Genomic DNA, 24,819 nt, shown 5'->3' with positions numbered 1-24,819 from the left:
TGCACATACTTACTTCACAAGAATTTTTGAAAGATATATTGAAACAGATACCTAATTCATAGTAACAAAGCAGATCTTATGAATGCTGTTTTCATTTAAAGCTATATATATATTTGTGTGTTTATATACTGTGTATATATAGAGCTAAGTATTTGTGATAACATTTATAAAATAACCTTTTAAATCAGGTTAAAGCCTATCCAGACCATGTATTAATTATTGGAATACCTGTATCTGTGCAATACATTTAAAATCTGTGAAGAGAAAAAATAGGATAAATATTTTGCAATTTCTATTCTTTTTTTTTTTTCCTTAGGAATAGTATGTAACTCTAACTCATAGAAGATTTTTCATATATTGCCAATTACTTCTGTAAACTATGGGCTATTATTTAAATGAACTTGTACCTTTAAAGTGAACTTGTTTTTGTTTTCTTCTTTTCTGAAACATCATCACCAGGGAAGGAACAGGAGCAACTATGAAGTAGGAATCTTTTGTCATTTGGTGTTTCTGCTTTGTGAATAGAGAACAATGGTGGAAAGAGATTCTTTTGCCTTTTTTAAGTAGCATTATTTCTGCTGATAACGTAATTTGTGCAGAGAAAGAGAAACTGACTTCCTCTACTCAATTTTTTGTTGTTGTTAATGATGCATTGTCCTCCTTCCTACAGACATTCATGCTTGCCTCTGCGTGTAGGACAAAGGTTCATTCCCATTTTACAGAAAAGATATGACTCAACATTGTATAATTCCTTCTAGATTGGTTTTCCTTTTATAGACTTGTCTCTCTATAAAGGAAAAAATCCTGTTGGCACGGAGGATGAACTCATATTTCTATTACTGAGCATTTCGCTCCAAAAAGTTGATGAATCTCCTTAATCTCCAGACAGGATAAAGCATTTAAAATAGAGCAGTGTAGTGAAGCAATCTTTTATTAGCAGAAGATGGTTAAAGAGCCTTTTCCATCACTTAATCTGTACATTTCCATGACACCACACCATTTGTTCCTTAACCTATTGTACCTATTGCGCTAAGAACCAGCAAGGTAAAGAAGACGACTCTGATGTGTCCTGTAGGAAACGAAAAGTCTTGCATTTGGTGTCTCAGTGGACTTCTCTGTACAAAGACTGGTTACATGAAGATGAACATTTAAAACAATTTTTAAAGGTATTGTAACCCTTCCTGATGCATTTCAGCATTGTTTAAATAGAACGTTGTATCTGGAAAGCCCCAACTGAAAAGCCTATGGCATAATATTTCATACTTAAATTTTCTGCTTGGAATCTTTAGTGTGAAGTGATTTATGCCAGTTCTCCCTTAACACCTTAAAGATAGTTTACACACAGTCTGTTATGTCAATACATTCAGTAAAAACATTACATTCAAATTTGATACTTAGAAAACTACATATTGTCTTGAAAATGGGAAAAATAAAACTACAGATAGAGAGAGTCCTTAGAAACATGAGTCTTCTCTGCCAGAACAGAGCCTGCAATCTGTATCTGGAGGAACACGGACAAGGGGAGAGTTTTGTGGTCCTTGTAGCTGCTTTGCACTACTTTGCCTGAAATGCAAAACACTGTTCCACAGTGTTTGGCAGGTGCATGTGGACAACTAGGCAGCTTTATGTATTTCTAGTAAATAAAAGTCTCTCCTTACTTGTAAGCAAGGACCTGATGGCCTTTCTGAATGAGTTCCAGTTGCTTTTTTAATTGGCTTTTAATTTTGCAAATAGCAAAGTCATCATTAGGTCAAGATCCATCTGGCTAGTTTTTTTGTTTTTTTTTTTTTTCCCTACTGGTTGAAAAATGCAAGTATTTTGGGAAAATGTGCAAGATCTTTCTCCTTTTCTAAAGACATACTCTTTTTTTTCAGTTAGAGATCTTCTTGAGAGCCTTTTTGTTTTCTTTTGCCATTCACTCATGGCAAAGTGAAGAAATGCTGAACTAAAACTGAAGGTCCTGAACTTCTCTTGTTTTTGGAGGATGGCACGTTGCATGTGGAAGTAGAGGCCTTAGGATTTTTGCTGTTGGGTACTAAATGCATAGTGCCATGCTAGACCTGTGGGTGAACAGTTCTTGTGCATACAAAATTGTACTTGACATCACTGTGCAATATTAAACAGTGGTAATGTTGATGATAGTTAAAGTTGTATGTGCAGAAAACAATATATAAGGTTTTCATCCAGAATCCTTTGCTTTTGAAATGTAAGAGTATAAGAGTGTTAATTGGCTAAAGCAAACCTGATGACTTGGCTCATACGTATGGTCCTCATCTACTCAGAAGGGAAAGGGAAGGATCTATGTGCAGATTCTGAAAAGGTATGCAGAAAACATTTGCCATGATTTCAGTCATCGAAGTCAATACCGTTTATTTACTTTTTATCTGAGACACTGTCATTTACAATGAACCGAAGTTCCTAATTGATGGTACAGAGAAAATGCCTCTCCAGAAAAAAAAGAAAGGTTTATTTATATATTGATTTAAAAGTCAGCATACTTTGTTTTTTGCTTGTGATGGACATCATTGGCACAGTTTGAAATGGATACAAATACACAAAGTAAAGGAAAAAATTCTTAATTTTGATAATCTAAATCAAATTAACCTGTTGGTACCATTTTGAGTAAGTGATGATGGTGTGATAGGTTCTCATGCTTGAGAATGTGTCCTTCTGGTGTAAACTAGGTTTGATGTAACAGCCACAAATGTCATTTTAAATCTTTCTGTTTGTAGACTAGTGAGTGTCAACACTTTTGCCCTCTCACTTGGTGGTGATGATGCAAAGAGTGTTTTTTCTAAAAGCTGAACATTCTGTAGTCTGAAAATTTAAACAGGAATATTCTCTATTTATGGGTCTAGTGCAAAGATAATGGTGAAATTTTTTTTTTAATAGGCTAGTGCCTGATTTGATTAGACTACTGATGTGACCTATTTATTTTTGAGTTATCAGATGTTTGCAGATACTGTTTTATTTTGTAGACAATATACAGGAATGTGTTAGATGACGTGTATGAATATCCCATTCTTGAGAAGGAGCTGAAAGAATTTCAAAAGATACTTGGAATGCATCGTCGTCAGTAAGTATTGATTGTATTTGTGGTCAAGCCTCCCTTTATTTTAGAGTGTTATTTATTCTTATTGGCATCCTGATATAATTCAGAAAAGATAGAGAAATGAGTAAAGTAGGTACTGTATCATTTTTTTCAAGTCATCTTTAAAGTAAATGGATTATTCCATTTTCTCTGATGTTTGTGGGATATCACCTTGTTCTGCATTCACTCTGATTGATTTGATTAGGATGACTAGCAAGCAAAGCAATATCTGTGAAAAAGCTAGCAAAATTTGACTCAGAACTCACAGTCTGTGACTTCAAATGCTACATATACTCTCTCTCTCCTCATTTTTCTCTGTATAATCTGCAGTATTGAGAAGCAAATCTCTTTTGCAGCTGATGTGTCAGGAATATCATTTTGCTACTAATGATGGTATTTTTAAAACATACTTCCTTGGCACATTTTTCCAACAAACAGAATTTTTGTGTGGTTTGGTCATTTGGGAACTGGAGCTGCGACACTGACCGAGACCTGTGCCTCTCGCTGAGGCTCCAGCTGCTGCCAGTGCTCTGGGAGCTCGCAGACTGCTAACGTTTCTTTTTTCTCCAGTGATTATGCAACTGGCAGAAAACTTTTCTGGTTGAGCCAGACTCCCTTAGCTTTCCTTGAAGGAGCTCTGCTGTCGTTCCTTGGTACCCATTTAATGTTTAAAACTTTCTGATGTTGCAAACTTTTTGATAGCTGCAACTGCTTTTTCCTAGTCTCTGGATGGAAAGAATAATTTGGATTTTTGCTTTTTGTTTCAGCACTGTAGATGAATATTCACCTCACCGAAAGGTAACACAGACCTGATTGTTATGTTTAGTGCTAGCTAATTTATAATTGCACTTCCCTGTCCCCACTTTCTCTCCCCTCTTTTGTTAGCTTCTCAGTTCAAAGTGACTGATGACCAAAAACATGACAGGATTTATCAGTGAGACTAGACTGGCAACATTGCTTGAAGAATTTTTTTCTGGCAACTCAGCCTGAATATCAGTTGCATGAACTAAGCTGAAGTGGCTGTGACAATATTAACATTTTAACTACATGTTCTGAGATGTCAGAATTCAGTAGGAGCCTAGGAGCATGTCCTTGCTTGGCTCGATAGATGCAGCAAACCTGGGCAAACCGATTCAAGCACAGACATTGACTACGAATGTCAAATAGATAGAGTAAAGGGGGATTTGTTGTGACAAGGACAGAGAAAGCAAGAGAGAAACATGAATTTGTGTCTATTTAACTGAAGGGAAAAGATGCAAACGGAGAGTGCTGGCATACACACTGCATGGAAGTGGATCACTGGGCTCACGAAATTTACTGGATCACGAAATGATGCTGAAGTGTGCGATAAGCTTAAATGTGTTACTGAGGAAAAGGAGATGGCAGTGAAATTGCTAAATTGATAGTTGCTCTTTAGGACCATATGTAAGAAATGAGCTAGGGACATGCTTGCGGAGAACCCCGAAACGTGCAGGCTGCTTAGCCGAGGCATGTCTCGCTTCCTCAAGAATCCCCACCTTTGCCATTATTTAGTAAGGCAACTCCCAGTTTGCTTATCCAAGAATGGGTGGGTGGATTTCCTGTACAAAAACCTTATTGACCAGACTTACGTGCTGAATGCTGCATGCTATGAATTACGGCTTTGTGAGGGGCAGGAATGCAGAGAGTCATTGTTGTTTCTTTTTTCCTTGCTCCCTCACAGAATAAAACCTTTTTCCACCAGTTCAGTCTAAAAGAGAACTGGCTGCAGCACAGAGGAACCATGAATGAAGCAGAAGAAAGTAAGTATGACTTACAGGGTGAAGGAGTGCAGTGAACTTAGTGCAATGCCTTTAAATGTAAATGCAAAATTATTTTTTAAATAAGAGCTGCCCTTAAGGTACTTTTTTTTGAACAGATGTAGAGTTCTGCACAGGGCCCTGTGGCCACAAAAGAAGAAAGATTTGACTGCGTAGTGTTACCTTTCCGCCCCTTACTTTGCAGGGGTTCAGCAGTGAAATGATACCTCAGGGGCTCTTCCCCCCATCCCATTCCTCCAAGTCCTGTAATAAAGCTGTGTGACTCACAGAAGTGCTGGCAGCCTGTCGCCTGGCCTTTATTTCCTGCTCTATTTCATGGTCTCCGCCGCTTGACCTAGATCTTGGTTGCAAGAGGTGAATAAGCCTGTCGCGTTAAATGGGTCAGGATCGGCTAACTCTGCGAACCTGTGTTCATTCCTTCGCTCCTCAAAAATGTTTCCACATGGAATGCAAGGTGCCACTGCAGTTTAATGTCAAAATACAATTTCCCTTCACTGCTAGTAATGCAATAATAAAGTGAAGCTGTCAGCCTCCCGTAGTGCCTGTGAGAGCTGTAAGAGAAGGGAGGCGGAGAGGAGAATAACATCATGTAGGTAATCAGAGACCAGTCAGAAGACCTCCTACCTGGAAATCTCCCCATCTGGCAGTACATCTTCATTTCTCACTGGGAACAGAAGTTCGGAAGTCCAGTTCAGGCCAGGATGTTATTAATGCTCATTTGTGATAAAAATAACAACGGTGCTCCTTTAATGTCAAGTCTTTCCCCACAATATATACAGCTGATAGATCTTTCCACATCTGAAACTCAAGTTTATTTGAGCTTTAGGTTCACAAGCCTGCTTCCAGAAACATCATTTCCAGATGAGAACCCCCAAAACTTATTTTTCTTCTTAAAAAAATCTGAAGCAGCTGGTGGGGGAACAGGGAGGGAAGTGTGCTGGCACACGGAGGAGGGAGCAGGCAGCATGGCCGCGGGAAGAGGCAGCGCTGGCCCCAACAAGGCCAGCCATGGCTGCTTTAAATTGCCTTCAGAGCGTGAGCCGTGGAAGCTGCCCGGACCGAGGCAGTGAAGGTTCAGAGGTGGGGTTAGGGGCAGGAGGGACGGCTGCTGGGGTGGGCGTCCACCCTGGTGCTGTGGCTGTTGAGGAGCCGGGGGGCTGCAGGCTCTGAGGGGCTCTGCAGTGACAAACGGAGCAGGGCCAGGACGGAGGTTCGAGCGGTGGCGCGTATTGTCCACGGCACTGAGCGTTTCTCCGCCTGGTGCGAACGAGCCCCCGCGTTGCCTGGGGGCTGTGGGGCGCTGCCAGCTGACGGTGTTCGCGAAGGACGTGTTCATCCAAGCCGTTGTTCACGCGTGCGGCTTGCCCTCGGGGGCAGGGAACAGACCTGGCCCATTTTACCTACCAGCGTGAGCATAACCGGTGTGACCTAGGGCCAGCCCTGCCCGGGCCCTCTTCCCCCAGCTGCGTGTTCCCCAGCAGAGGAGCAGCGCTGGCTCCTGGAAGGCATGTCGTGGCCCGTGCCAGGAGGTCCCACAGATACAACAGTTAAAAGGTGCATGGGAGAACAGGTTTTCGGGAAGCAGCATGATGATTTTTCTTGAGTATCTGACCTCAAGGTTGGTTTAGTTCAGCGTTAAACAAAACATATGTCATTAGCCCAATTATAAAGTAATATATTGCTGTCATCTTCCCCTCCCAAATGACAGAGGGAAGGAGATTTCTGACAGATTCCCTGTGGGCAAGTTGTGTTGCTCTCTGCATGTGGAGGCCAAATATTCTTGTCAGTTTTTTTATTTATTTATTTTACCAAGCCAGTAATTTAGAGCACAGTTTTATGTGTTTATCTTTTCATGAGTTATACCCATTCTAAAGTGAGATTCTTCCATAGGATGAACATCTGATTTACTGTCTGTCAGCAGAGACAGGTTGAGAAAAAATTATAAAATGACTTTTTTTTCCCAAGGTTAAACATTAAGTTCCTCCTTCCTCCTCATCTTCATTTTTCTTTACTAGAATGCAAAAAAAAAAAAAAAAAAAAAAAAAAAAGATGTTCACTAAGGTTGAGTTCCTACTGATGTCTTCTGGCATGGTCTTAGTTAATGAAAATGCCTGAAGCTGTGAAGATTTGTGGAACAAGCACAAAGCTACTGCTGAATACATCTGTCACTAAAAATGAGGAAAAAAAATCATTTCTAGAGGGAAAAGGATTGTCTTATACTATCATTGTAGCAGCCTGTCTGCAGTAAAAAGTACTAAAGTCGAGGAAAATGGAAAGTTTAATTAAGCACTTAAGTGAGTATGAAATCAAGAGTTACGGCGATGAGTCTCATTAGCAGATGTTGTCATTTCTTAAATATTTATGCCAGTCTGCTGCTCTGTTTCTTCCCTTTTAAGTGTAGCAGCTGTATTGCGAATAACCAGTTACTGCAAACTCAGCAAAAATCACAAACTTAAAGTTCTGGAAAGCCGAGGGAGCATAGATCACCTTTGTAGCTGAAACAAAGTACTGAGCTGACCACAGCATTACTGATGTGAAATCTCGCTCCGAGAGCTCTCAGAGCCTAACCAACTCATTGACTTCAGGGGAAATTATGAGCCCAGGGAGTTTCTCCAAGCCAGTCTCTTTCATATGTGCTGCAAGGGATTCAGGGAAAGCTGTTTGAAGTAAATGTGCTGCTCTTCTGCCTCTGCTTGCACTAAAATATTCTGGCAATGCATGTAGTTCAGATGTCTAGACAGATAAGCTGGATGGAGTGGTTGCAGAAGACTAGGGAGAGCTCTTCTGGAGAAGCAGGTGGCAGCGGAGGTGCAAAATAATTTCTGCAGAGGATATGAAATGCTGAAAGAATGGTGGTTTATCTGAACTAGAAGGGACAAAAGATGACAATAGCTGAATTTGCAAAGAAGTTAGAAGAGAAAGCTGGTCTGTGAGAAATCCTTGCAGTAGAAACTCTGTGTAGGTCTCACTGAAATGCTGCTGTGGGGTCCCTGTTTGCCCCCGTCATTTCCCAAGAAGAGGAAGCAGGAAGGGAGGAATAATAATGTTTGTGCTTAAGAGTATCATGGCCCTGGAAGTCAGTGTGCAGCAGCAGCTGCTCCTGCAGCCCAGCGTTAGTTATGTTTGCGAAATTCTCCTGTCTTCAGTTCTTACGCATCTCTGAGTGTCTTTCTTCCTTTGTGCAGTGTTCTGCCGTGTGTATATAACAGAGCACTCCTATGTCAGCGTGAAGGCTCAAGTATCCACTTCAGCTCAGGAGATTCTGAAGATCGTAGCAGAAAAGATCCAGTACACGGAGGAGGAGTTGGCACTGGTTATAGTCAGCTTCTCCGGCGGTAAATAACTTCCCTTCATCTGATCGCTTATCTTTTACAGTATCACGTAAGGGAGGGCTGACATTTCTGGGGCAAGGATGCAGCTGTTGCTGTTCGGGCCCACAGCTGAATGGCCACGGGAACAATAAGGAGCTGCTTCCCAGAGAGTCGTTTCCATGGCAACAGCTAATTCTTGGGTACCATCGGATATGGCATTTCTTCACTGGAAAGGGAGTGTAAAGAACTCTGTCTTCAGCAGTATGTTACAAGATTTCTTCTTTCACAGATCAACCTCCCACTTCCACATTTAAATTAATTTAGAAGGTGATGAAGCATGGTTTGCCTTAAAAAATAAAAAAGGGAGCAGCAAGTACTATGTGTGTGGCTGTTCCCTTGTTTACAGCCTGAGTAATGAATATTTTCTATGGAAAGGAGGGAGAGAAATATTTGCACAGTTGAGATGGTGAGAAAGTCCAAGCAGATTTTTGTTTATATGAATCTGGCTTACAGATTTATATGAATCTGGCTTCAGCTTACAGCTGACATTTTTTGCCTATTATTTTGCCTATTATTATGGACTAATACTAGTGACCTGCCAAGCCCCAAATATTTTATTTGGTGTCTGTCGGGTCTCAAGATCCTTGGGAAGTTGTTTTGCTGCTTGTGGCATCTTTTTTGCTCTTAGTGAATGTAAAGCAAGGAATTTAACTAAATGCATAGAAATGAGAAGTTGGATCCACATAAAAGAGCTAAGACATTAGACTAGCTGGGCCATATTCTCAGCTGAAATGAGCTGGTGTAAATCCACTGTGCCAAGGGATAGACCCTTAAAGACAACACATTCATTCTTACTTCTGTGTCAGTCTGGTTAAATTAAATATGGACGAATGCTGGGTTGTTCTGTTTGTTTGATTCAGAAGTGGAAGGTCACATTTTTCTCCCCCATGCCAAGCTCAATTAAACAACCATTTTTTCAGCAGGGAACCGGTGTGGGTGGCAAGGAGATGGCATCCTGCCCTGGCAATCGCAAGCCTGGGCGTGGAGCAGCCACGTGGTAGCGTTCTCTGTAGGCGTCTTGGCCAGCTCATCTACACCATTTGCAGGCACTTGTCTTACTCTTGCCTATGCCCAAACTCACCTGCAGCACATTTTGCAGCCCTGCAAAATCTCTGTGCTACTACTGTTTTTCAGGTCTTGTGCTTCTGTTGAAGAGCAGGGCAAGTTTTGCTCTGATAGCTATAAAACTGATGCTAGCTGCCTATTTAGCTAAAGAAAACCAACAATTCGTAAATAATGAAGCACACATCTCTAGACCGTATTGGTTCCTGAAAAAGCTCCAGAATAGATACTGTTGCCACTTGACTGTTCATTTAGAAACAAAATAATTAAAACACAAACGCAATAGGACTGTCATTTGTACATGGCCATTTATAATACCCAAAATGTTATTTGGTCACATTAAATGAATTAATTGCAGTAAGCCCTGGCCTGCCGTACATTTTCTTTTCCTTATTGCTTGCTGTTCGCATGACTCAGAAGTGTCTTCTCTCTTCCATCTGAAGGGCAGTAATAAGAGCCTTAAAGATCTCATTTTTAATGTATTACTTAAATGAACAAGGAATTTAAAAATCAAAATTACATTGAAACAACATACTTGCAGTTAACGTAAGTGTATCAGGTGCTACTATCAGTTTAAGCATAAATAAGGAGGAAAGCTAGAGGGTAAGGGTAGTTTCTAATGATGTTTGGCTCTCAGAATCTGACAGTTCCTGCCCTTCCCTCATGGGCCATGAAAAGTCCAAGATAGTTTTCAAAATGCTTGTAGCACTTTTGGAAGCACACTTTTTCAGGTGTATTCTGGGTTCTAGTTCATTTTTCCCCATACCTTTCTCTGATGTATCCGAGATTGCCTAGTGCTGATGAGTGATTGATTAGTACTGTGGAGTGGAGTAGAAAATCCTTCTTCTTTGATACCTAATCGGTGTGTCCTGCTCTTTTACTCAGAGTCAGATGATTACTAAATAAATTGCTATAGGTCTGGATGGATTTTTCTAAATACAATTGTACAATGACTCTTTTCACCCCTTTCTTTGCAGCATGGGGTGAATTTCATCTACTCAGGATCCTCTGAATATCTCTTTCTATTCACTGGTCATGGCTACAGGGGACCTCTTCACTCTTGCTGTTCTCTGCCTAGGAATACAATAGTTCAGTCTCTTGAGGCCTAAGACAGTTTGCTCTAACAAATGCCATTTCATTTATTGTAGATGCATTGGGTTGAAACGAAATGGTCTGTAATGCGTAGGAGGTTAGACAAGACGATTTAAGAGTTTTTTTTTTCCATTCTATTCTATATAAAATCTAAGCTGAATCCAGATTCTGGAAAATTTTTGTGCTTTAGCCCAGTCTTAGAGACATCTCACCTTTATTGTGTCTGAATAGCATGGAGATGATGATTCCATGCTCAGCATATGCATAGGGACTATATATGATGCTTAATTTCATTTTAAAAAATTCATTTGACTTTACAGATATCTTTGTGATGTTTTTCTCATATACATATACACATAGCTTATACTACTTTTTCTGAAGCTTTTGCATTTTGTTTTCTATTTTTAAAGAAAAACATGAACTACAACCAAATGACTTGGCTATCTCAAAATCTTTCGAGTCGTCCAGTCGTCTGTTTGTCTACCGAAAAGATCTGACTGATTCTTTGGTAAGGCTGTATTATTTATACTTCCGTTTTTGATGTGTCTGACTCCAGATCAAGGGCTTAATATTCCTCTCAGAGGACTTTTTCAATACAGAATTTATTATTAATTACTTTATAAAGCTTACTGAGCTGCCGTACATGTGAAAAAAATTCTTGTGTTAACAGCAGTTATTTTGATGAACGGTAATGGAATTTGTTCATCAATTTCAAAGAGGCCAGAGCTTCTACGTGGCTTAAATCTTTCAATTTACATCAGCCCAGAAAAGCTGACTTGTGCTTGTGCAGGATTGGATGGGATGAGGATTACTTCAGGGATATATGACTCTTTTTTTCTCCTGTGCCTCCGTAACGCTAAGAACGCTTAAAGTGACTGGTGCATAATCATGGAAGACAGCATACGGTCACCATGGAATTATTGCATGTAGAGATACATGCGGAGTGAGCCCTGCCAAAATTACTGAGCATCAGCATGACCACAGTTTATGTGGGAAATCCCAGGAAATCCCTGGGAGAGAAAGACCCAAGTATCCCCAGGGTCACTCAGCCCATGAAGCTGACCTCTCCCTTCCCGTCAGCAGGACAGTTCCTAGTGTCCTTGGGGCATCAGGTAGATAGAGAGTTTGCAACATTGGGTCCCAAGACCTCAGTGAAGCAGGAACAATTAGGCCCTCAAAGAGTTAGTCTTTCAACATGTTTCTGCTAATTACACATATGTGCATAAGTGCAGGCATGGATAGCTTTGCAAAGGATTTTTGTGTGTTGTCAGTGCCACTGGGATCTGCGCATTCATCCTAGGAATGGGAAACGTCTATTTACATTTTGTTGGATCAGTGTGTCTTAAAGAGCCGAAGTGCCGGTATCATCATGATTTGTCATCCCTGTTACCTGCAGCATTGCAGCCACCTCTGAAAATGCTGATATTAAGGAAAGATTTCCAGTGCAGACAGGTGACAGCCAATCTAGTTTCATTAGTTACATAATAAAAATTCCAAAACTAGCTGTAACTGTCAAAAAATGTAGCGCCAAAGCAGTGGTTTAACTGATCAGAATAATCTTTCATTTTGGCAGATTGTTCATGTGCCAAATTTCAGACTGATGAGGTTAAAAACAAGAGAAATAAAAACCCTTGAAAGTCAGAGCTACTAGTGGAAATCAAATGACCCTTAATACCAGCAGTAACTGTGATGCCACATTAATAGCCTAACTTTTATGAATCAGGACTCATGGGGTTTTACTGCTTGTTGGCAATTGCATTTGAAATAAGACACTCATAAAATCGATGGTTTTACGGTATTTGTGAATGTATGTGGATTAGTGGCAAGTTGGGTGTATTTATTCAAAATACACACAACTTCAAAATCTGGTGTATTTGTAGAATGATTCCTTTATCTTTTAATACAAAAATTAACTTTCTTGTGATTCCAGGGGTTTTATTTTCATTATACTGTCTGTTTGGATGGTATTTTATACTTGAGGTTTGGAGAGAGAGCAAGAGAGGGAGAAAGCTTAATCCAATAAAATCATTGATCCTATTTTCCTGTTTCAAGCTATTTATTAAATAGGCTATAACACATTGATTTTGATTAGTGTGGGGAAGAAAACCCCTCAGAGTGCACTTAGAGAAGATTACTTACTCAGCCTTGCTCTGTACCTCAGTCTAGTAGCTATTTCATTGCAAAGCTTTTGGCATTTGCTCAGGATTCTTTCACTCTTGGCTATTGAATTAGAACCCCTTTGCTGAAAATGAGGAATTACAACAAAGATCGGTGAGAATTTTGGGAATCAACACCTGGGATCTTGCCTTGGAGTTAACAAACTTTGACTGGAGTCTCTTCAATGCAATTCACGAGGTAAGAAGCACCAAGTCCCCTTCCAAGCACACTCGTCATGCAGCCTTGTGTCATTTTTATGTCATGATGTTGCATCAGTATCTTGGAGCATCTCTATTGCATGGCTCTCAGTTCACCGTCACGGCAGCCTTCAGGAGTGGTGGTAGCTATTCAGGTCCAGTGGATGACTTTGCCATCTTTGATACTGAAAAGTTTGTCAAAGGTTTGCGACTTCCCTGTGCTGGAGCACCTCGTAAGTTCCTTGTATACTTGATGGGCTTTATTCAGATTTGCTTCTGAGAGTGAAAGAGTAAGATTATTTTCTAAAAATAACTGTGTTTATGTGTGTTGCATATACAAATTTTCACTTGATAATATTTCAGTATGTGTAGGACTCCATAAATAAGTGCCACTTTAATCATACAGAATTCACAATTTGAGCAAATTAGATGTTCACAGAATGTTCACAATGGTCTTCTGTGAAAATGCACAGGAGATTTCCTTGATCTTTCCTTTCAGGTTCTTTTATTCAAGTCTCACTTTAGAGTTGGTGAGATTTTTGCACAGAAATTAAGACCCACAACCTTGTCTATTGTTAGAATCAAATTTAAATGGAAATTTTTCAAGTTGTGGAATGTTCTGATATGGGCTATTTTTCATACTGAAACAGAAGTGATGAAATGCTGAAAGAGACAGATTGTTTATGTCCTATAACTGGCTGAAACCAGAAGTGGAGCTGCAGGAAATCACATAAGAACAGCTCTTCTTGCAGGACTTCCAATCCACTTTCAAACTCTAATAAGCCTCTAGACCTTGCTAAGCTAAGCCTGGACCCTGAATTATTTGTGATTGGATCACAGACAAGTAAAAATAGCCATTTGTTACCAAATCTTATTTCAAAAATACACTTTTAAATGATCTGTAATTCATTTACATTCAAACTGATTTTATATCCCTAATAATGTTGTCATTGTCTTCCAGCAAGAGCTGATATACTTCACCTTCAGCAGGCAGGGCAGCGCTGAAAACACTGAGAATCTCAGTCTTCTGCTTCAAAGATGCAATGAAGTCCAGCTTTGGGTTGCCACTGAGATCCTCCTCTGCAGCCAACTCTGCAAACGTGTACAGCTAGTGAAAAAGTTCATCAAGATTGCTGCCCAGTAAGTTATTACATTTGCAAAAAGAAATCCTTGAGTGCACATGCTTTATTTACTGGGAAGGAGAGCAGGTGCAAGAGCGAGGAAAGGAAACAAATTGTTACCCTGTATTTGTATGAGTGTAGTAAGCATGCCTAGATAAAACAGCTCATAAATAACAACAGCAAACACTGGCCAAAACTAGCTGAGGTGGAGTATATATTAGGCAAATCTTCATCAGCAGCTTAGACAATGTAGCTGCAGCATCAACTGCAAAATCCTTAATTTTGCAGAGACACCTCCTTTCTCAACAGAGATAACCCTGGAACCATATTATAAAACTATTTGAGCTTCAACACAGTTTCTTACCAAAGACTACATGGAAACCACCAAAGTCGTTTTTAATTTAGAGCCCTACCTCTAGAGAAGAAACTGGCTGCAGTAAGCTATTGTCCTATATAACCCTCTCTGAACTACACTTTATGTATTTTATCTGCTGCATTAATTAGATTGGTTAGTCTATTCTTGCACTATTACTAAATAGTGCTGGCATTTATTCTATGCCTTGGATCAGAATACAAATGTATTCTCTACACAGAGAGTTCTTTTCTCTGTAATCACTCTTATTTTAGTAACCAAGGGAATGGAGCAATTTAAATACATGCAACTGTTCTCCTTGCCTCTCTCTCTGCTTTTTCGTCTTCTGCAATATTTGAATATGCATGTTCATGGAAAATGTATAATTTTTTCCCTTCATCGACTGGGTTGATTTAATTTGTTTCAAGCAAGGCATTTATATACAAAAGACTGTTCTTTGCTGAAGCAGTGCTTTTGGTGAAATGAATTCTTCTAATCTAATCTAGTGTAACTCATAAATGTGATTTGATTTGGTTTGCAAGTTGTATGCAATCCAATAATACGTTCTTTTTCAGCCTTATCAATGCCCGAGTTTGGTCCAATTATCTCAGAAATGGTTGGTTCTGTGTGGCTTCTTTGCACCACAGTAGCATTAATTTGCATTCCAGAAAAAGTTTTGTATCTATCCTGCATGAATAGGAATATATTTGTCTCCAGAATAAAAGGTTGCCTTGTCTAAGTTAATTCCATCTCTGTTAAGTGAATAGTCAAAGTCGCAGAAACTAAATACAATTTTCAGTTAGTGATACAGCATTTCTCTATACATTACAGCAGCACCCATCATTTTAGCATGTAGATTCCGAAATAATAAATACCCATATAGGCAGTGTGCAGTTTGATCAATCAAGTTGATTCTCTTTCAGTCAGAAAAGCAGAAAAGACATTATCATTTTCTCATCAATTCTGGGACACTTAATGCAGGAGGAACAATTAGGGTGGAGGGATGGTGTGCTAGCACAGGACTGTGGTTCATCAGCAGGTGCAAGCCAGCAGCCCTCTGACTGCTCCCTCTTCTCTGCTCCTGGAGTCAGACAGGAATCTGTGTCTCCACTTGTCGACACAGGACCAGGTCTAAGGTCTTGTGTTTGATGTTCATAAGCTCCATTAAAGAGGAATACCTGAAGAAGATGGAAGGCCTTTATAAACATGTATCAATACCCAAAGGAAAGATAGGGTTTTGAGGCAGATTCCTATACTTCTGTAGATAAGTTAGTCTAAAATAGAAACCAAGTAATTTGATAAAGAAAATGAATTTGTGTGCTGTTAGACATGAACATCTTGAGGAGATATAGAAGTAGATCAACATAAACTTAGAATAAATTGGTCGTAAAAGAATCCTTCTGCAATAAAATTCCAGTTTAGGTAAAAACTGGAAAGACTTTTTTTTTGTTCCTTCCTAAGCAGTAGCTGACTATCAAATGCAAATCCAGTCTACATTGGTGGCCTAGGTTCTCTCTACATTTTTTTGAGAGAGATAGGCCCCTCCAATAGGCAGTTTACGCAGGCTGTGTTGGACTTCTTTCTTGTTTTGGAACAAATTGTCTTTGGAAGGTGCTTGACTGATGATAAAAGGAGTCTAAACCACAAAGTTAGGATTAACTTAAGACAGCTGAAGTTAAGTGAGATATATGCTATATAAAGATAGTATACAGTGGTATGGGCCACTAAAGTGAATGCAAGCCTTATACAAACCTGTAGCAAGTACTGGACAGTTTCCAGTCTAAGTTCTTGGCATATGCTTTTCCCTGAATATTAGTTCCAGTGAAGACAGTAGGTTCACTCATATACTTAGAGTTATCTTAAAATGGTATTCTAACACACACACACACACAAACACACACACACAGATGTGTATGTGTATTTATAGTGGTCTTTGAGAACCTGTGTAAGCAGATGAAATCTTTCTGGTTAAGTAGGACTCTCTGTTTCATGATTTCAAATTTCTGAATGGACTAGAAATAATCAAGGACTGATCATACACAGTAAAATATCAAATAGAGGTATCAAGCAAATTCCGTGGAGACCAGTGTTGGAACTGGTGCTAGCTATAGCTAATTTATATGGCTATGTAAATCGAACATTAATCAGATTTTCAGACAATAAAAATGATGAGGAATTGCAAATGCACTGGAGGGTAGAAAAAATACAGAATGATCTAAGGAGTCTAGTGGCATGTGCAAACAACAGCGGGATAAGATTTAATTTAGATAGATGCAAAGTAATTTCAGCTAGGGAATGCTGATACTGAGCTGAAGAAATAATGCATGATTGTAAAGAGCAATATTGTGACAAAGGTCCTTGGGTGATAATAGATGACAAATTAAGTAGATGGATGACGTGTGATTGTGTTGCGAATAAATACATTTGATATTTGTTTTAAACTTGCACAGGAGAAAGGTCTAAGAAGAGAGAGGCAAAGTAGTAATTATGCTTCTCCTTCCCTCCCCACTGTCTCACTACATCTCCTTGATAAGATAGAAATGCATGGGAGAGATACTTAAAATAAATTATAAATAATTCAGTACAGGATAATAACAATATAGAAAAGTAGATAGGAGGCCTGTGACCAGATATTGAAGGAACCAATGATGTACAATTTACATAAAAGATGAAAGAGGAGATGAAAATATTTATAATACCACAGAATAGGGTCAATGAATTATTCTGTATGCCACTTGAACATTGAAAAGGGAAAATTACTTTTGACAGAAAAAGAAAAAAATAACCTGCCAACAACAAGGTTGATGAGGCAGTGGAACAGTTGCTAAAAACTTGTTAGAGACTCCATCACCTAGACTGCAGGTGGTCAAGAAAGGGCACTTAATGAGTTCATTATGTGGAAGATGATTGCAGGCTAGTGCTGAGAGTCAAAACGGGACTCAGTAACCTAGGATACCTGTGCATTCCATTTATTTCTCATTTTGAGGATAAAAAAACAGAATGCAGCATTCATATTTTCTTTCCACAGCTGTAAAGCCCAAAGGAATCTGAATTCATTCTTTGCCATTGTTATGGGTCTCAACACCGCGTCTGTCAGCCGACTGTCTCAGACCTGGGAGGTAAGATGCATCTTTATATCTTTTAGACCTTGTCAAAACCATTTCTCACATAGGTTATATAATGGCAAATTACCTTTTCTTTCTGAATTTTGGCTTTTCATGTTGAAACCAAATGGGGAGCAGGTATCAGTATAGAAACCTTTCTGTGACCTAAAACCTCAGATACATGACCATTCAAATAAAACGAAGTGTGTCCTGCTAGAAGGTTTAAATAAGAACAAAGTAAAGAGAACTGACCCTCTTAAAAAATCAAGTAAATAATCCTAGCATTTTTAGTAGAAGTCAGAATAGAAGGTCTTATATGGGCAGTTCCAAATGAAACCTACCTTAGTGTGGAATAATTTCATTTAAAAAATACAAAATAGGAAATAAACCCTCATTAATTCCCCTTTATCAGCTTCTTTGCAGCTGCTCATTTTGACTTACGAAGTTAGGAAACGGGTTTTGAATGAGGCGCGTACTGGACCACAGAGCATAGAGATGAACTGCTGAGTAACCTGTTGCCGGACAGAGCAAGGGATATTAAGAGAAGGGATCTGTGTTTATACTACTGTTTTTTCTATCAAAGTAAATTATTGAATAGTTATATTTCCAAGATTATTATATTCGCTGATGACCTCAACATTAAAGGAGTGATTTAGTGTAATATAGGGGGAAACTCAACCTTCAGCCCTGGTACCCGACAGTACAAGCAGGCAGTACTCCAGAGATTTCGCTCTGTAACACAAAGTGACAAAGAGCTGCTGTAGTCTGCAGTGTTAAAGATACTCTTGCGCACAAACAGCTGAAAACAAATGGCCATTAGGGACTTGCAAGGATACTTAAACACTGTCCAGACTCCCTTTAGTTAAAATCACAGACATGGAAATACCACAGTGTGTATCAGTGGCAGAGAGATAAGGACACCAACCGCTTCTGTGGGGAGGAGTTCATTGAGGTGCAGATAGGTACGGAGTACCTATCTTCAAATAATAGGTAAATCAAAACTTCTCAGAGGAGAAATACATACTTGAGGTTAACTATACAGAAACCAGTGTGCCTTCTGCTTCTGAAATGCCTTGTCCACTAGGGACCATTTGCCCTTGCCTCCTCTTACGAATTGCCTTCATGTCTTTTCTTTGGGCTTTGGTAGGGGTGTGGAAGGGAACTAAGTATTACATCAAAGATCCCTTGTGGCTATCTCATAGATCTTTCCCGCACAGAAATGCCAGAGCTCTCCCACATGATGAGAGCTCTCCGAAGATCTTGTGCCCCTGGTGAATTTCCCTTGAACAGAATATATTATTTGTCTGAACAAAGAATGTGTCTGCATACATACCATTGTAAATATGTCAAGTTCCTGTGTGTAAAAATTTTTTCTGAAGTCAAACTGGCAGTTTTTTATTTGTAAAACTTTGCTGTACTGGCAATTGCAAAAGCAGAAGGTTATTTGCATTAGTAATGTGACTTCTAGAAAGTAGAGCAACGTGTATAAATTAATTATAATTACTTACACATGTAAATGAAGTCAACTAAATTTAAAGAACCATTTAGGCACTAAACTATGCACTTGAATTCTTAAACAAGTAGTATACTTGCAAGCACATCTTCTATTTTTGTCTACGATATGCAGTGTTTTAATGAGCTTAACTTTTCCTGATAGGAGATGGATGATAAAAGTGTTCAATGGCAACCCTATATGCAGTTACTTTAGTGTTTTAATAGTACAGCACATGCACTTAGTCTTAATCCACATCTTTTCTCTTGGTGGTGTCATTGTGTCTGTGATAGTCTGAGGACATAGGTGAGGCAGGCTTTGTAATAAAAGGGAATATCTATTACGAGACTGAGTATTATAACTAGAAAGAATAGACAAGCTTTCAGGCCTACATACCCTTCTTGAAGTCTGAAATATCGTCGGGAAAATTCAAAGTGAAGAGCCACTTCTCTGAGTATAGTGAGATGAATCCCCTAAAACATCTAAGAGAAAAGGGAGTTGATGCCTCTGGAGCAGAAGGAGTGTTAGCATATTGGGGAATGGAGAAGAAGGTGATTTTTGCCTGGGCTCCCTTGGGAGGTGTTTTGTGCACCATCCTGTGGGAGTAGGATGAGATACCAGAGACAGAGTGACGGTTTTGTAAGGAAAGTTCTCTCTGACACCATCATGCGCGCTGGTGGCAGGAGGTGAATGAAGCAGAGCAATGATAGTGTTGTACCTGTTGATTTCTATATCCCACAGTTTAGGGAAGGAGTGATTACAAGAAATGATTTACCTGGGATATGACTACAACAGCTAAATCCTTAGCCTGTGTTACTATTTCTAACCTAGTAAAGATACTGAAATAAGTGTAGTAGATATGGAAGTTAAGGAGGGAAATAAATCAGCTGCTAACAGGCAGTTTTTGTAAAAGAACTGTGAGCGTACGGGATCCCAGGAGGCAGCTGCAGCGAATGCGCTGGCATCGCTGCGCTGAACACGATCTCTAATGAGGACGTTGGGAACTGAGGAGAGGGGTTAATTCCCTGAGCAAGTGGCCTGTTGATACTTCCAGTAGGCACTTCACACATGACAGTCTCATGGGGGAAAAAAGCCTCAGCAGTTTTCTGCCTGTAGCTTTTTTTGATCTTTTTTTTCTATTTCTTTTTTTTTCCTGTTTTTCTCACGTCAGAAAATTCCAGGGAAGTTCAAGAAACTTTTCACTGAACTGGAGAGTTTGACGGTAAGTACAGCATTGACAGCAGAAGAAAATGGCTTGCGTTTGCCTCCCTTCTTTCTGATTTATTTTGAAACTACCTGACATTGTCTCAAGCTGGATCTTCTTCATGTCAGATCAGTGGTTTCCTGTAGGTCAAGCTGAGAGGTGGTCCCCAGAAATGAAAAAGAAAAAGGCAGTATTCCTGACAGCTGGAGGAAGGCAGAAGAGAGAAGCAAATCTATTGTCAGTTCCCCACTATCAATTTGGAAACTGTGGAGGTTAATCTTTCTGTATCCACATAAATGTGCTGCAGATCAGGAGAAAATGAGGACAGCTGAAGGTTAAAAAAAAATCAAAATCAGAGGCTAAGGGTCATTGTCACCATTATCAAAGCTGAATAAACAAGTGTTTCCTGTGGCTGTCGTAGGACTGTACATGTGCTGAGATCACTGTCTCTTGCAAGGGACATAAAAATCTGTCCTTTAACAGTTGTCATGCTTTTGCACTGATAAATTAGCATGTTTTCATTCATAGTTTAGCATGTTTTCAAGATTGTGTGTGAGCTCGTGTACAAAAACATGTTTATAGAGCAAAATAAGATGAGTTTTGGAATTACTTACACAACACCACTGAGTCATATCCTCTTTTTTTCTCTTTTTTCTTATGAAAACGTCTTATATATGGTCTATTGATCTAAGAGCTTTTTAAAGGAATTCATTGACAAGACATTTTGGGATGCATTTTGTACTAGCATGTAAGCTGAAAAGATTTTGCTAATAGAAATTGTGTGGGGAAATTATGGAGTGAATCCCTCCTGCAGCTTACTCCAATTTTAGAACTGCTTCATCCAGAGGAACATAACGGCTTTTGTTTCTTTCATTGTTTACATTTCCTGTTCAGTTTAGTAAGTCACCTAGCTTGGAAAATCTTTACCTACCTCATTTCCTGAGGAAACCTTTTTATATCTAAATCATGTTCAGATCATAAGACCATAATGGATTTAGAATTGCTCCTTTTATAGCCTATTGATTTTTCTCTCTCCTACCCAAATGGTTTTGTAGGACCCTTCCCTGAATCACAAAGCCTACAGAGATGCATTCAAGAAAATGAAATCTCCGAAAATTCCTTTCATGCCCTTACTTCTGAAAGGTAATGTTAATGCTTGTCTACTCTTCTTTGCCATGCAATTGCACATATAGACATTTGCAATGGTTAGTTACAATAAATATAAAGTGTTTTTTTCCCCCTTTATGTGGCCTTATGATAAGTATGATGCAGATGTGATGATATGTACAGGACAGCACTTGCTCTAGACAATAATAAACAGCTGCCTTTTGAAAATGCAAGCAGGAAAATGGCATTTTTCTTACAGATTTTTAAACTTTAGTACTTTTCTGTTATCTAAAGATAGTGCAGTATGCAGTTGCTTTGGTTGCATCCTTTTGGGGCTAAAAGAGAGAGCTCACCAGTCCCTGAACAGAGCCATCTGGTTGCACTTGGTGCATGCACACAAACAGCATCGGGATTGCTGCTAGATTCTGAGGTATTCTGCCTGCTTTAAAGGACTAAAATTAACTAATACTATATTGAAAACAGAATCTGCCCCATCTGTCTGCTCTAAATGGAGAGAATTTTCACGTCCCCCTCTTAAAGGTCTGAAAAAGATAATAAAACTACTTGCTTAACATAGTGAATTAGGTGGGCAATTACATGGCAGGTATTTCAAAGATCCCATTATCTTAGATTCATTAATTATTAATCAACTTGTCTTTGAACATGACAAGTTTATTTGATATTCCTGTATTCCAAAAGTGTTCTCTTTAGGCTGTTTAGTCTGACTTGTTACTGCTGCAAGTTTAAAATGTTTGAAAAGCTAGTTTTCCAAATAAGTCAGTGCCAGTTTGGGAGCTGTAAGGCACTTCCTCTCTTTGCACACATCAAAAGAGCTTACACTAATTCAGATGGATATAATGATCAAAGATTCAAAATGACTACTTTTTATGTATTCTTGAGTATCTCTTGCCTGCATGCAAAGAAGGGAAACTTAGATAGCTCAATAGCTATGATGTTTGCACAGCAGTGCAATATTGTGTATAGGAAAAAGCACATAAGCAGCATTCATGCAGTGTGATCTCATGCCTCTAAAATGTATTGGAGAGACTGAGGAGGCTTTACAAAATAATAGAGTAATCCTTGTCAGTCCAGAATGATCCATAAGGAGACATTGCCAAGGTTGGTAATTCCCATTATATTGCACAGTACTTACAAGGTATTGACTTGATTCTGTATCTGGCAGAATGTTTTTACTGATATTATTTAGAAGACCGGTAAAATAAGCATTAATAACATAAAAATCATTCATAATTCAACAATTGACTGTATTTCAACACAAGAAGAGCAAAAGTAGTTTTAAGAGAAAGCAGAAAATCAGTAAAAACCTCTTTTTCTAATTATGAAAAATAACTTCAGAGTGTCCTTTTAAAGTTAATCTAAATGCAGAACTTTTTTACAGCACAGACAACAGCTTTGAAAAGCAGACAGATTTTTCAAATATTTGATAAAATGCAGTGTTATATCCTTACAACATAGCTCAGATGCAATTTTCTGCTCCACTGAATTTAGATAAACTCCTAGTTGTTGGTCGCAGAACAAGTTTATGTTCTTTCTACCCTTAGAGGTATGCATAGTAGTCATAGACTCAAAAACTATCTGGAAATTTCTGTTTTTGTTAGAAGTTCTTCATTGGAAATGACAGATGCTTTTTACCTGCATTGATATTTTCCCATGGGTGTGCGTGCATATTTGCACATATGCACGTATGCGTACTTGCATGTACGCGTGCACGTGTAGCCGTTTAGGGATAAGCTCTGGCTGTCAGTCAGCCCCCGAAGCCCTGTCATTTCGCCAGCCGTGTGAGGTGTCCTGGAGCAGCCCAAAGGAAGAGGTCCGGTCGGTCCTGCTCGCTGCTTTTGCCATGGGTCGTGGGTCAGAGGAAAACGGCCCGCAGGCAGCAAGGTGCTGCAGACATCCCTCGTGGATCCCTGCACTTGTCCGCCTTACTCCGGAGCGCTGGCAGGGCTCAGCCTGGCTCCCCGCGGGGTGCGGGAGCCCTCCATCACCCCTCGCGGGGACCTAACGATTGCCAGTCCTGAGTTCCCACCAGCCCGATAAGCCATTAACATTTCAATTCTAAGCAATTATGAAATGCCTTTCAGGCACGGAGAAATCTATGAAACAAAAGGAAATAAATCAGGTTGGCTGGTTTTGCCTACTATGCAGGGAGATGGCAGGGGAGCCCCTGGTGTCAGCTGCAGGCTCCCGGGCCAGAACCCCCCTGGAACTAGCTCTCTTCGTAGTCTCACTGCAGGAACCAAATGGCCGTGACAGGGATAAGTTTCTTGGATGTCCTAGTGATGACTACGGAGAAATGCTGAGATAGGCAGTTAGACAGCTGGGTTGCAAGTTGGCACCTCAGCTGAGAGAGAGGCATCGCCCAGTTTGCTGAGGGCTGCTTGCCAGCTGGCAGACACAGCTGTAACTTTGAAGATGTGATGATGGTGAAGTGCCATCTCATTAAGATAATGCCATCTCCTCCTGGTACTCAGGAGTATGTGTACATCTGAGGGGTGGGTAGCTAAAGCAGGAGAGAGATGATAGGGCGAATGGTGGTGGTGCTCCTGCTTTTATTTCCTGTGACCCCAAGGATGCAATATAGGAGGTAGCACTTCAGTCCCCATGGGGAATGTGCCCCTGCCCTGAGTGCTTCATGTCCAAGATAAGGTCTTGTTTGTGTCCTCATGTGCAGAATGACCTCAAGTTACAGTTTTAGTTGTACTCTTCACTTAGCAACGCTTATTTTGCCTGCTTTTTTCCCCTCTGGTTTGTTACTCTGTGTTCAGTTCACTTCCTGGAGCCAAATATAGAGCTTTTCCTTTTCCTTTCGCTGACCTCTTCTTGCCTTTGCAAATTCTCTCCAGTAGCGCTGTGTGAAAGAGCATTTTGACTCCTTAGGGCTCCCCTAACCCTAATGTTTATTCCACCGCTAGGCTTTGAACTTCAGTATCTGGCTTTTATTTAACCTACCTGGCTGGCCACTGTCATAGCCCCATTTCTTGGGGTGACGTTCAGAGAAGCTGTGTCCAGCAGACAGCTAGAATGAAGGGGTTTCAGAGACAACTTGAGGTTCTGGCAAGGCGCAGGGAGTTGGGAAGCTGTGCAAAGCCGATCGCGCTGGGTGCCCCCTCCTGTTCCCAGCCCATTATGTGATGATATGTGTCCTGGGAGTCACACAGATAAAGTTTAATAAGAGTCTGTGGTCCCACTTCAAAATGCTCTTATTAACAAGGTGTACATAATGTTTCCATCTAATATGATGTTTTGTATACCGGTTTTATTCCTTCTTAGTAAGATATTGTGCCAATTTGTAATGGAATATTTTACTCCTTTTTTTCCTTTTCATTGTTGTTTGGTCATCATTTTATTCCTTTGTACTAAACCAACAAAGTCACAAAAATAATTCTTTTTCCTTTATTTTTAGATGTTACATTCATCCACGAAGGAAATAAAACTTTTCTGGATAACCTTGTTAACTTTGAAAAGCTGGTAGGTTAATTTTTTCTTTCCTGGTTTTTGAAGAAATCCATGCTCTCTTCTTCCCTTTCCCCTCCTTATCTTAGAAGACTAAGAGGTTTTCTTTTGGCTGAATCAAGAAGAAGCAAACAGAAGTAAACTCTGCTTCAAAGAGTAAACAGGATAAATAGCCCAGAGTTTAATTCTGCTCACC

General features: G+C 39.7%; 1 protein-coding gene across 3 annotated transcripts in view; it reads left to right on the top strand.

Annotated features, from left to right (window-relative positions):
• RAPGEF5 (Rap guanine nucleotide exchange factor 5) overlaps window positions 1–24,819 on the top strand; it is a 167,480-nt gene that overhangs the window by 131,075 nt on the left and 11,586 nt on the right. For 2 of the 3 annotated variants that reach the window (XM_062569216.1, XM_062569214.1), the window contains exons 13-24: window positions 1,022–1,166; window positions 2,979–3,076; window positions 3,859–3,889; window positions 4,794–4,872; window positions 8,076–8,225; window positions 10,826–10,923; window positions 12,648–12,770; window positions 13,731–13,909; window positions 17,271–17,361; window positions 20,010–20,060; window positions 21,098–21,185; window positions 24,574–24,638. In XM_062569216.1, the coding sequence (XP_062425200.1) occupies window positions 1,022–1,166; window positions 2,979–3,076; window positions 3,859–3,889; window positions 4,794–4,872; window positions 8,076–8,225; window positions 10,826–10,923; window positions 12,648–12,770; window positions 13,731–13,909; window positions 17,271–17,361; window positions 20,010–20,060; window positions 21,098–21,185; window positions 24,574–24,638 (1,198 nt within the window). The remainder of the gene's footprint in view (window positions 1–1,021; window positions 1,167–2,978; window positions 3,077–3,858; window positions 3,890–4,793; window positions 4,873–8,075; window positions 8,226–10,825; window positions 10,924–12,647; window positions 12,771–13,730; window positions 13,910–17,270; window positions 17,362–20,009; window positions 20,061–21,097; window positions 21,186–24,573; window positions 24,639–24,819) is intronic. The other variant, XM_062569215.1, reaches the window with a different exon arrangement.

Source organism: Rhea pennata, chromosome 2 (genome assembly GCF_028389875.1).
Source record: "Rhea pennata isolate bPtePen1 chromosome 2, bPtePen1.pri, whole genome shotgun sequence".
NCBI lineage: Eukaryota > Metazoa > Chordata > Aves > Rheiformes > Rheidae > Rhea > Rhea pennata.
Note: the sequence above shows the minus strand (reverse complement) of the source record. Positions and strands in the feature narration are given on the sequence as shown.